The sequence below is a fragment of the Mustela nivalis genome (assembly GCF_964662115.1).
Source record: "Mustela nivalis genome assembly, chromosome: 3".
In the NCBI taxonomy this organism is placed as follows: Eukaryota; Metazoa; Chordata; class Mammalia; order Carnivora; family Mustelidae; genus Mustela; species Mustela nivalis.
Window position 1 is genome coordinate 64322558 of NC_139022.1, and position 14113 is coordinate 64336670.

Here is a 14113-nt window from a genome sequence, read left to right on the forward strand (position 1 = left end):
TTTCTCTCTAAACATAGTACACTAAGTTTTCATCTTCTTATTAAAAATTTTAATCTGTTTCATATCTGCACTGAAACATTGTTCACCCTTGGTTCAAAGGTCAAAGAGGGCCACTCAGCACTATGGCCTACAGGCACTTCTAGTCTATGTTAATAGTTCCCAACATTTTGGGTTTCACAAAGAAGACAATTTACAACCACAAAATAACTGTTTAAGTTTGTAATTTCGGAATTAAAAGACCTTTAATTGAGAACACATAACTCTAAGAAACACTATGTAGCACATATTTTGCCCCTCATACCCAGAGAAACTTTAATTCCATTATCCATCCCAAATTCTTGGCTCTGGCCAAAGGCTTCTTTCTGCTTGTGGCTGGGATGAGACGGGGCTACATCTGAGGCTCAGACATACTCTCTTGATATCTAGGACTGCATGCCTTGCTGTTCGCTCAGGGCATCTGAGAATAAAATCTCCAGGGGTTTGGGACACATTCCAGCATGATTTGACTTTAGGTAGGGCTTTCCTCATCAGCTGCCTCTGTTGCCTTCCTGGACACTATGCCAGTGTTCATCTCAACTGAAGAACTGGGATCGGGGCAGATGGAGTCACTGAGAAGAGGGATAGAATAAACATTAGAAAAACAGAAAGAGATGTGGTTTTTAAACTAGAGAAATGCATCAGAATAGGAAGTTGTATTTGATGCAGTGGAATTTCAGATTAATTTCAGATTAAATTCATGGGTAAGGGCTGTACATCTTTCTCATATTTCTTTCTTTACATGTATTTCTCAGCACATTTATGTTATTTTATTTTGTTATACTCTGTCATGAGGCAAGCATTTTTATCTTGCTCTGCCCTTTTCTCTATATATTTTTCCCAGGGGGATGAAAATGTTACATACACATGTACACACATGTACATGACACTCATCAAACTTATGATATCAAGCCTTTACAATCCTGCACAGGCACTTTGTCATTCCAGAGAACTTTTGGCCATAGGGTGTTTATTTCTATCCTATTTTTATGGGAAATCAAAGCCTAAACTTCTGCCTAGATAAAAAGTGAAATTTCAGAATCATAAATGTTAACCTATCTTTTGCTTTAAATGTTTGAGTCAAAAGTGACCTGGATAAAATCCATTTTATTCAGTTCTTTAAAGTCAGTGATAACAAGCTAGAAAATGATTAATCGCCAACATATTGTAATGTACCATCATTTTTATTAATACTAGAAATATCGTATAAGACGTAGTTTTACATATGTGAGGTGTAGGTGAGCAGTATTAAGACTGACATATCACCTGGGTAATAGCCGACTTTCATCAGATTTGGAGGTACTACTAGGATGAATAATAATTAAAATATATACCTAATCGCTGCCTGTCTGTTGGTAGTGCTAATTGCTGTCATTGAAAAGACTGAATTATTTAAGAGAAAGAGAGAAAAAGAGAAAGTCATTCTTCATTGACGCTATCTCCCTGTATCATTGGGAGCCTATTTTTAGTACCTATAGAAGTCATGATTTTTGAATTTATTAGGGTCTGTGATGAATGATAAAACAAATCATCCATTTACATATCTTGACACTGCTTTGGAGAATACTTATTTCTTACAAGCAAGTGTCACATTGTATATAAAAGCTGGCTAATTGTGTGCTAATCTTCTGCATTATCTAGAACTCTGTGATGTGGTATTCTATCAATAGTAATATTAATTTTACTTACTTCAAATATATGAAATATCTCTCTGAAATCGTATTTCTTTTATAATTTCTGCTCTCTCACATTGTATAATTTTTGCATTCAACTGCTAATTAAGATTAAGAGTGCAAGTTATAGAATACATATTCATTTTAAACCATCAACCTTTTGTAATACATAAAAATACTAATATTTTCTCCATTTTAAATGTAAAAAGAAAGAAAGCATTTAAGAACATTACTAGATGTTGTGTTTGTTTTCATGGTTTTTTTTTTTTTTCCACACAGTTCAATAGTTTCATTGATCTACTGTTTCTTACAAAAACCTGCCATGCTTTGTGAACTTCACTTTCTAATCTCATACAGCAACCCTTCCTTTATGTTATTCCTGCTCTCCCTGGTCCCAGAACAGTAGGGTTGCCTTGACAAATCTATTCAAAAGCCATTCCTCGGCCTTTATTGGTGGGGACTGGGGCCTTTGAAATTCTCTCCTCACTGCAACACAGCTGACATCTTCTTCCAGACAGAATGAATTAAGGAAATACAATAAGACACTTGATCTACCAGTCAAGGATCTTTCCACAGTGAGGACGGATTCCATGGTGCACAACCAGGGCAGCAAGCATCTAAAAATACACAATACATGCTTGTTTACCAGAATAGCAATCAGCGATTTTTCCAACATGATTGATAGGATGATTTCTTTTAAAATAAAATCTGTCTAGAAATGCAGAGTGTGTGTGTGTGTGTGTGTGTATGTGTTAGAAATTTTTAAAAAGCCATATGACGTTAATCACATTTTTTAAGCCAGCCTTTAAATACAGATTTTAAATGTGTGGAAAGGATATACATTATTTTTATTTCATTTGTCTGAATGGTAAGTCATCATTATCCTAAAGATTGATTTTCATATTGAAGGCTTTGTGTCCTCAAACACACAGCTACAATTCACTATGTTGTGTTTCTTTTGAACTACTTGATATAGCCTTCTTTGAACAAGGTTGAAGTAAAAAAGGAAAGAAAGTATGTTTAAGGAGTAACTACAAAATTTATTTCTTCTAGTATTACTGAGACAAAAACTGTAGTTTAAAAAGCAAAACTATTCTTTCACATGATCAAATTAATACTTATTTCCATCTTAAAGTTAAAAATGGATGTCCTTTTCTCTTTCCCTTAATTATAATCTTAGCCTTTTCTTATAAACATATCATTGTTCATAGGAGGTTACGTGTCTTCCTAATATCAGCACAGATAATTTGCTGAATTGTCAAAGATAAACTTTTTTCCACAGCCACAGTGGTCATGAATAATACTAACTGTTTATATAAGAAAATCTTTTACAGTGCATGGAAAATAAATTGGATATGCTTCTAGTGTCGATTATATAGGATAAATTAATCTCTACAGCCTAAAAAGTTTATCTTGGTTTAAAAATGTTTCAACAGAAAATTGTCTCTCTTGCATTGCAGAATTGTTGTAATTGGGTGTCTAGCTCAGAACCATTAGACACATCAGTGGAATCCATGCTGCCCGATTGTCCCCGAGTCTCAGCAGGTATGTGTTTGATGAGAGATGTATGGGGTTTTTTTAGGGTGAAAAAATATGGTAATGAAATGTGGAATTCTATTTTGTGAATTAAGCATGTTGTTCTGCCTTGAATCTTTGAATGAATTATTGGTAACATACGGCATGGGTCTGATCTGCTACCAGAAATTTGTTGAGTGACTGAAAATAGTAACTAACACATTCAGTGAAGATGAATAGGTGAAGCAATTTGAGAGTAATGTAGACAGTTGCTGCTAAAGCTTTGGGAGACAAGATGTACATAAATAAAAAGTCGATTAAGACAAGGACTAGGTAGCAAAGCAGGATCTCTGAAAATTTGTCTTGCATTGAATACCAACTCAAGGATACAACGGGCAGTCAAGGCTATGAGTTCAGAGAGGTGAGATTGGTGTGGCCGAGAGTCTTTAAAAATATTTTTCACGCAGAAGATTTTGTCTGGACCTTGTGCATATGGTCGGATGTGGATTCTAGAAAGATGTGCAGGATTGACATTTTAGGCAAAAGAAACAGAGCAACGTAAGGAATAAGGGCTGGAATGGATCTGAAAGTGTTCATGGGAAACAAAGGCAAGATGGGCCTGCCTCTTGAAAGAGGGGGAGTGGGGAGTACCTCAGGAAGCAAGTGGGCTTAGGAAGACAGTTGAAGGATAGAATGGCTTTCCAGCCTACAGAGTTTGTACTTCAGTCTCTGATCTCTAGAGAAGAGGAGTTACATTTTTGGCTGCTTTTGGATTTTGGCTTTCACAATTCCCAGCCAGTTTGGATGGTAAACACAGAATGAGCAGTGGTATCTGGTTATGGCTGCAGAACAGAAATGGGCTTGCTTTACCCAGAGATGTCAGAGACTGAGCAGAAGTTTTGAGCATGAACTACTCCATACAAAAATCATAGGGGGCGGGGCACCTGGGTGTCTCAGTGGGTTAAGCCTCTGCCTTCAGTTCAGGTCACAGTCTCAGGGTCCTGGGATCAAGCCCCACATTGGGTTCCCTGCTCAGCAGACAGCCTGCTTCCCCCGCTTCTCTCTGCCTGCCTGTCTACTTGTGATCTATCTCTCTGTCAAATAAACAAATAAAACCTTTGGGAAAAAAAAAAAAAGAAAAGTCATAAGAGGTAGTTGATCACTAAGCCTTTAGAGTTGCAGACATGTCTACATATTTGAAGGAAATAATTTGGAGAATAATTCAAATATTAGGTAAAGAACAATTACTGTTAACTATGTTTCATTATTACTAATACCTAAACTTGAACTCAGCTTCACTATCATTATAGCTAAACTTTTTAGGTCTTTTGGTTAAGAAACATATATGCTACTCTAAAAATATATATAAATATATTTAAATATATAAATATATACACACATGTGTGTATGTATATGTATTACATATGTTATATAACATATATAATACATTACATATACATATATAATATATGTGTATTAAATAATTGATTATTTTTATTAGCAGTAGTTATGCTTTGTAAAATCACTGAGAATGCTGAATTAGTGAGTACAGGGTTAGGTTCCTACAAGCTTCTGACCACAGTGTTTTCATCAACCAACTAATATATAACCTTGCTTTATGGATTGAATGTCTCTATTTAAAGACACCTTATTTAATAGATATTGTTGATTCACTAACATTGAACTCACAGCCAACAGCACTAACCCATGCCTGAATGAAGCTTGTCTAATACATTTATTTTCTCCGTAAGACACATCAGTCTTCTTAGGAACACTAGTGCTTTGTGCTTAGGTACACTAGACAAAACTTCAGCACTCTACTTGGGGGCCACTTCAAATTGTGATATCACCAAAAAAAACCCATAAAAATGTGAAAAACATGGCACTAAATAGTCTGCAAAAAGGACATTTGTTTGCAGTGTGAGAACTAAAACTAGAAGGTGAAGCTTGGCCTTATTTGTCCTTAGAAATGCACGCTAGGCAACTCTGAATTTTCACCACTCTACATATGTGCATGTCTGTAAATGACCACAAAAAGTACCCTAAGTATTGATTTTAGGGTTTACAAATAAATTTTAGTCACTAGGTGAATTCACAAATATGGACTCTCTAAGTAAGAGGATCAGCTATATATAGTAAAGGATTTGTTAAAAGGATTTGACCTGGGATTTGACTGTAGCTGGTAAAGCAGGCTCTGTAAGAATGTCGACTTTGCCTCCTGTGCTGGAGCTTGGAACTACAAAGCAGATGTTTGTTAGGGGGAGATGGATGAATGAATTAGACCCCATGACCATGAACTAGAGCCCGTGAGGATGGACTTAAACTCATGTCCATTCTTTTTGCCTCTGTCCTTGGTGGTTGTCCTTGGTTGTCCAATAGAAGCCAGTGTCCTTTGTCGCAGAGCTAACCACATACACCTGGCCCAGGAGTCAGCGATGCTAAAGGGGAATTCAGGGAAAGGCGGGACAGGTGCAGTCCTGGCTACTGCCTCGTGCCCCTAGGTGAGCTAGCAGATAAACAACAACATGCATGAGCTAGAAATAGCTACTGCTTTAATTTAACCCTCCAAGTGTCCCACAGAAATTCCCTTTATGTAACATCCTAATCAGAAACACATGATTTGAAAAAGAATTCTGGGAAATGTAGTTCAACCTAGCCAACCTGACACATTACAGAGCCTCTACAGTTCCCCCCTTGTCAACCTGGCAGTTACATACATCTCCTTAAACCAGCCTCAGTCTACAAAGACATTTATGAAGTCAGGCAGTGAAGTCAGTGATACAACTATCCCATGTACAGATGAAAACACACTAACCCTTTCCTAAGAAAAGGATACAAAGTGGGCCTCGGTGTCTCAGTCAGTTAAGCATCTGCCTTCAGCTCAGCTCATGATCCCCAGAGCTTGGGGTCGAGTCCCGCTTTGGGCTCCCTGCTCCAGGGTGAGCCTGCTTCTCCCTCTGCCTCTGCCTCCTTCCCTCTCTCTGTCTCTCATACATAAATAAGGAAAATCTATAAAAAATTTTTAAAAAGTTACAAAACCCCTGTAATGTTCTTGGCTGGTGTCCATTCTTCTCACCTTTTGTATCCTATAATTTAAATACTGAGAGATAAGGCTAGTTACTGTTGATAAATCCTTACACGAGATGATAAAGAAATAAAAGAGGAGAGGAAAACTAAAATAATTTAATATCTTAAATAATATATAATATTATTTATTATATTATTATATATTATATTGTATTATGTTATATTATTTAATATATATTCAAATCAAAATAAGAAAGAAATACCCATAGGTATTACATTGCTCATTTTTATAAGTGGCCATGTGGTTATAATTGGTATTTACAACTACCCTAATTCTTTATTCCCTTTGTTTTTAACAAGTACCTCAACTGATCATAGTTTTTGCATGGTGGGCTGACCCATACCTTCATTCCTGAAGCAGCTGGAGGAATGAAGCTATCCTCGCTGAGTTAGATGGTTGTAGTTTTCTATTGATATTAATCACAGGAAGTACTAACAGGTGTCCTTGATGACTTCCTGCATTGTAGACACACTCTTCTTTATCCCCATGGTCTAGTAGCAACTCAATTATCCCTTAGTTATCAAGATCAGTCACTCCCCCAATATAGTAACACTCTTCCACTCCTTGTTAATTCAGTGGTATAAGGAGCCCAAAGTGGCACGATGACAGTCTGAGCTTTTAATTCAATAGAATCATTGTTGTGTCACCTAATAGAAGCATTCCTCCCTATGGAATGAAGACCTTTAGATCAACAGAGCCTAAAATCATAGGAATGGGAGAAAACAGCTTTGCTAGTAGGTCACTGAGGGTAGGAAAAAGAGAAGAAGCCAGCCCCATTTCCATCCCTTCATTCCCAGACCTGGGAGAAATATCACATGTATTAAACGCTGATGTACGGTACATACCATACCCTAGAGTACATTGTCTCAGACCCACAGGGTGTTGTCACCTAAGATAGCACCATAACTGAGTCTTCAGAAAGTTACTTGACCGTTTTATGAAGCCTGCTACTTAAGTAAGGATAATGGGGAACATGTAGGACCAGTGAATGTTGGCAGACTTCAGGCTCTTTCTTACCCTCTTACTTGCTCTCTCTGACGGAAGCCATCTCTGTGTGAGATACTCTGTGCAGAGGCCCAGGGGCAAGGAACTGGTGTCTCTGGCCAAGAGTCAGTGAATACCTGAGGCCTGTCTACAGCCCTGTGCATGACCTTGGAAGAGTATCTTCTCCCCCCGATCCACCTTGAGATAAGTGCAGCCCCAGCCAATACCTTGATGATGGTGAGACCCTAAGCCAGTCACTCAGTTAAACCACACTCAGATTCCTAACCCAGAGGACCTGTGAGTGCTAAATGTGTATTTTTTAAATCTGCCCAGCTTGCCGGTTATTTATTCCACAGCAGTAAATCATTAATACAGCAAGTTTAAACGTGAACTCTGGTAGTCACTGAAGCCTAAGTAGAAACAACCTTAACTTTTTTGAAGCTAAAGTCTTATAAGGTTCATCTTTGCCCTGATACCTGAGGATTTTGAAGCAACTTTCTAAAAAGGCACTAAAAAGTTTATCAAAGACAATTCATTCCTAGCCTGCTTCCCTGACTGCCTCATTAGACTTGCTGTACATTGTATCAGAGACAAGATACTAAGTTTCTTCTTTATCACATTTTGCTCACTGTATCATTTGATCACTAAGTTTTCTCACTCTGCAGCTTTTCACTGACCAATTTTCTTAGGACAGAATTTGTTACTCCCTGCACCATTCTATTTCCTATGTGTTTATATTCCAACAAATTTGGCCTAAATCGGAAGGAGATTTTCACATACACTCTCCATCATATATCCATTTATTTCTCTTATATGTATTGGTCATTTATATTATGTCCCAGGTACTATTCTGGAAGTTGGGGACATAGCAGTGAAGAGTAGCTTATCATGACTTATCTTTTTTTACCAGGAAAAAAAACAAAAAACAAAAACCTGTTTCTTGGACCTCTACCTACCACTAGTATGTTCTTCCCTTTAAACCTGTCATTGTTAGGTTGCATCAAATGAGAAAAGATGCAGCACCTCCAGCATTTTCCATACCTACTTATAAAAACTCAACAGTTTTTCAATCAAAATCAATGATATCTCACAAAGAGTTCTTCAAAAATGTTGAATAAGGGGTATGGCATGATCAAAATGGGATTTTGAAGATTAATTTAATAAATGGATAAAAGAGAGGAGCAAGAAACTGGAGACAGCAGACTCAGCAGGCTGTGATGATGAAGCAAGTATATGGGGTGGATGGCTTGAGCTGGACTCCTGGCAGTGAGAATGAAGAGGAAAGGGGAGTGAAGAGAAATAGGGCTCAGGAAGAATTTGCACCGCCTAACAGCCAGTAGATTGGACGTGGAAGCCAAGGCAAAGGGAGAAAACAACAAACTGGAGTGGAAAGTAACTGGGGTTATGAAAACATTACCAGAAATATAAGGGAGACTAGAGAGGGAAATCAGCTAAGGGCAAGAGAGGAGGAAACTGTTCTATGACGCATCTAATTGAGGTGATGGCCGTGGAAGTGATGGCAGGAAGTTCAAATGGAAATAACCAAAGTGTGGTGAAGTGCCTTTGAAACACCTATAATTTTCTGAGCAGAAGTTAGTAATAGATATCCAGACTCTATGTTCAATTTAATGAAGATATTTTTTGCCAGCTTTCTAATTTACTGTTTTTCTTAAGTTATAATATGCTTTTATTGTTTGACTAAAGTCTCATGGTCATAGCAGTGAAATTGCCTGTAAAAATACATACTCATTTAATACCATATTTTTCCTTTATTACAAATATGTTTTACTTTATTAAAAAAGATCTGCTGCAGCTCCTAATAGCTTTACTTTATCAATGTTTTATATATATATATATATTTTTTAAGCAGGTACAGTAAAATTTTTAAATTATATTTAAAATACCACTGATAATTATTATCAGGGAAGATGTGTCATTTTTATTTTTAAAAGCAGATGTAATACTTGACAACTCCACACTTAGGAATTGGCAGTGCTGTACCCTATACTTAAAGTCTGACTTTTTAGTCATCTTAACATACAGTGAATGATGCGTATTACCATGTCAAGTGACTATTTGCCCTGCATCAGTCTATTGATGGTGTTTTCTACCAGTAAAATCAGCCCATTAAAAACATTGTTATTCAAAGAATTATATAATAGGTTAGTAGGACCTATGTTTATTGTATAACCCACATTCTGTGTTGTTTGTGTGTAACAGCACATGTCTGCCTCAGTTATCTTCTAGAAATGTTATAAGAACCATTTTTGTAGTATCTGGAGGGCTATTTTGAGTTTATCAGAAAAAAGACACTGTAAAAACCGCATGTGGTACTGTATATTCTTACTAATCATTTCAGAATTTAAGACTGTCATTTATTTTTAAACTATTATTTTAATCGTATGGGAATGAAAAAGTATTTGCCGACACACTGCCCTTTCCGTTTCCCTGTCTCTATTTTTAAGCAACAAATAACTTAGTTTTTCATGTTTTCCTGTGTTCTGTGACTCTGATAAGGGTCACAAAATATTACACAGAAACCAGAGACACAGAAAAAGAGAAAATACAGTGAAGAAAGCAGAAGGAAAACTAATAGTAGGAAGAAAAGTATAAAGTCAGACATAGAAGTATAGATGCAATAGGCCAAAAGAGACATGGGGTAGCAGTAAGAATGAAATTAGAAATGATCTTCTGTGGCATGCTTCTCCTCAAAAATAGCTAATATAATTTTTGGCTATGTATGAGGAAACATTCCTCCATGGTGAAAGGAAAGCAAAACATAAGTGTTTGACAACAGAGAACGTTACAGAGCACTGTTGTCTTCTGACTTCTTAGAAGTCTGGACATAGCTTGCTTTGGCCGGCTCGTGACTAACAGGCTGCTCTTTGCCAGATTTTTGTAACAGGGGCTAGGTCTGGGTAAGTGCTACTGCTAAGACTCGTATCCTTTCAAGCCCCTCGGAATTTGTTCCTTACTTGCCTCTCTGGTTAGGTATGTCCAGTCTGCGTGCATTCATTCAACAGGTGTTTACCGTGGACCAGACATTGTGCCAGGTCCTGGGGATGTAGCAATGAATTACAACAGGTAAATGTCCTTTGTGGACTTACGTTCTAGAAAGGGAGACAAATAAAAAATACGGTAAACAAAGAGAGAGTTTATGATTGTGGGAACTGGTAGGAGAAATAGAAAAGCAGGAAGAGAAGACCTGAAATATGTGGAGAGCCATACAACTTTAGAAGGGTGGCCACGGAGAGGTTCACTGAGAAGATGACATTTCTGGAACATTCTTTCTAGTTCACCTCCCACTATTTTCACCTCCCACTAATAAAGACAGTACTTGCCCATCTGACTTTGGAGATCTTTCCTCAACTCCAGGCTACCTACTGAGCTCTGAAAGCTGCGCCGTTATTCCCTTCCAGCAGTCTCTTGTTCTGGGTCCTTGAAAGCCTCACCTTATGGTCAGATCCATTTTACAAGTACTCCAAGATTTATGGTAACCATAAAGCATGCGTACAAGAAAATCATTAAGGTATTCCACTATTCCTTGAGCTGTAGCTGTGTACAGAAAGAAAAATAAAACTTACATATACTGCCCTGGGGTTCATCACAGCAAGGTTGCTTATGTCCAGAGGTGAAGGGTCAGAGCCACTCCTGGCTGACCTGAGGGTGAAGGGGTCGGTATTTTGACATACCTATGACCACTTTGCACCAGGCACACAGAATGGAAGGCCCTGCCTCCTCATAGCTTCATTTTGCCACCTACAGTGAAGGAACTCTCTGAACCTAGATTCACTAAATCTATGTAGTTTAGAGGTGTGGTGCCTGTCAATTTATTTCCTGCTAGAGTTTGTATCATCTTGTATCCATCTATCACACCTTGAGACAGGCTTTTCTCTAATATTTCACTTGACCTAGAACACTTGATATAAATCTGAGCACCTCAAAATTGGAAAGATAACAGCCTAAATGTTAAAAAGAAGAAGAAGGAAAAAAAAAAAAAAAAGGAAAACGGAGAACCATAGAACCTGTCTTAGGGGTAAAGAATTAAACTTGAAAACTTATAATATTTAGATTATCTCCTCTTGGTTTGGATGTAGAAGAGGGCTGTTGATAATATGTACCTCTCGAGTCCCATTTCCTTACCAGAACAGAAAGTGGAAAATTAGTAGCTTCTATATGAATTTGAGTTGTAGACAACCTGCCACAACCTGTAGATAACCCAAATTCTACTTTGCTAAACCAGTGTAGATTAACTGTTTACACTGACTGAACTTAGTGAATATTTGCTAAATATTTACTTCACTTTATTGCTGAAAATATGTCTTGAGGAAATGACACTGAGAAGTTATATCTCTTCTTTGTTAGTGAATAATCATTTGCTTCTAAAGATAGCAATGAGAAATCAACAGTAATTGCTTCTAGATGTGGTGTCATTCAGAGTGTGTAGACAAGCTGAGTTGTCTAATATGTTTTAAGACACAGCTCAAATTAATTAGGTAATTGAAAATCTATACTTTGCCTTTGTAAACAGATCTTTAAGGCATATTAGCATATATGATACTGTAACACTTTTTCACTGCCTAGACTGCTCAAGAACTACAGCATTCCTCTTTTCCATTCAAAGGTTATGTATTCTAATCCTTTAAGTGATGCTTTCATTAACTAAATAATACTTTTCAGGCAGTTTTTGTTCATTACTGTAAAATTGGCCTTGTAGCCGTTATTCACCAATTAGTTTCCCTATCACTGTTCTATGCTGCCTTATAATTATTAGTTAATGTAAGGGATGTGTATTCTAAAAGTTGACCACCAGAAATTCTTGTGTTTTCAGTGAATCATTCATTGTAATTAGCTAGGATCAGGAACTCCAGGGAAATAACTGATTAAAGAGTCATTTAAAATAGTCTATTTAACTATATATTTATGTACATCACCAATATTTGCCCTGTTTATATATACTTAATCAGATCCAGTATTTTCCTCTGATTTTGATTCTTTCAGTTTTCCAGTAATCACAGTGAATATAACTCATTTCACTTCAGAAATCTCACTTTAAAAAAAAAAAATTAAAAATAGCCACCATGTTTTTTACAGCTTTCTGAACCAATTTGTGAAAAATCCTTCGAAGAATTGGCAGTATAGGTGGCAACTCTCCTTTTACTGAGCTAACTCTTCCCTTTAAAGATTAAAAAATATATAATTATTTTTGGAGTACTTTGGGGTAAATAACCAAATAATATGAATTTGTATTTTTACTTGAAAATTATACATTATGAATCAATTCGCAAGAGTTATTACTTTTACTATCCCTATAGCAGTGTCTCATGGCTTTTAATATTAGTCCCTAATTGTTGGAAAACTAATTCGGGGACCAGCAGTCCCTAAGACAGAAATGTTCATCCTTCTTACTATATATTAAGTATTGATCTCCCTTCCCACGGCTGTCTGTGCTTCACTTGTCCTCTATTTCTCCTTCCCTCTGTCAGTTTGGTCTGGGTCACTGCGCTTGATGGTTCTCTCTGTGTCTGTATATTGACCTCTGCTTCTCTGCCTCTCATCTGGTTTTGTCTCTATGTATGATTCTTTTCTTACAGTTTTTGTCTCCTCTGTCTCCCTGCTTCACTATCCCCCACCTGGAGACTCGTCTGGCAGCCCGTGGCATCACATCTGCCCCAGCCCACATTCTCTGCCTGCCCCTGCCTGACCTGAGTGGTTTGCCTGAGTCCACTGTCCTTCATTCCTCTTTCACTGTGTGATATGTGCCTCCCCCAAGCCACACAGTCCCTGCTCTTACCCTTGCTTTCCCTGTCTGCTTCCATCTGCACCCTCTCTTGCCTGCTATGTCTGTCTTGTCAGAGACGGACATCAAGTCACCAATAACAAGTCTGTCTGCTGGCAAAATTACCCTGAAAACATTACCCTTCAGAAAAACTCTCTTGCTTTCTAGAAGTGATTCAGAACCTACAGAAGAAATATTCTTTGGTACCAAGATGAAAATTCAAAGTGAACAATAGGTACCATAAACAGGCCAAATATTTTCGGTTTATAAAATCCCAAGTTGTAAATTAATTAATTAATTAATTAAATTAAAAATGAGACCCCAGGTTGCTCTCAGTTGGTTATCAGTGCTTGGAAAACAGGGATAATATTTTTTTAAGTTTTTGTTTCCTCATATTTTTAAAAATATAGTCCCTTTTAGTTCTACTTAATGATAAATATGGTTTTATTAAATGATAAATTTTGAGAGATAATTTGTTTGATCGGTGAGTTCATTTTTAGGTATTAAGAGTTGATTTAACTTATATGTGATGTCTAAATATTCCTCGAGAATTGGTATGGTATTTCTGTCCATATTGTTTGTTAGTATCCCCTTCAATCATGTGTATCTAACCCCAGGTACTCAATACGTTATACCACTGAATAAAGAAGTCTTATACCACCTAGTTTACAGATATTTTGAATAATCTTATGGCACAATCCTGGACAGAATTCAGTTGTATTACACAATTTCTTAATTTCTAAGATACTATAGAAGTGACTTTTTGAAAATTTGGGCAAAGTAACAGAAACATGATTTTAAGCTTTGCATAGCAATGATCTCTATAAATGACACTTTTTCAAGAGACCCTAAATTAAAAATTTCTAATAACCATCTAAAATCAATATTGGCTTAGAGATTTTTTTATTTTTAGCGAATGTTTCAGGTATTTTTAAAAAGCAATATGAGTGATTTCAGATTTTCATTTTTATTTCCTTTTACTAAATTGCCTTCAAAGAAATTTAGGGTCTTCTTTCCATTTCAATTTTGCGGCAAAGT

The 14113-nt window shown here is 36.8% G+C and overlaps 1 protein-coding gene across 8 annotated transcripts in view; it reads left to right on the top strand.

The window, feature by feature from the left end:
• Positions 1-14113, top strand: part of ARB2A (ARB2 cotranscriptional regulator A) — a 424835-nt gene that overhangs the window by 279106 nt on the left and 131616 nt on the right. For all 8 annotated transcript variants that reach the window (XM_082723963.1, XM_082723964.1, XM_082723966.1 and 5 more), the window contains one exon: positions 3170-3254. In XM_082723963.1, the coding sequence (XP_082580089.1) occupies positions 3170-3254 (85 nt within the window). The remainder of the gene's footprint in view (positions 1-3169; positions 3255-14113) is intronic.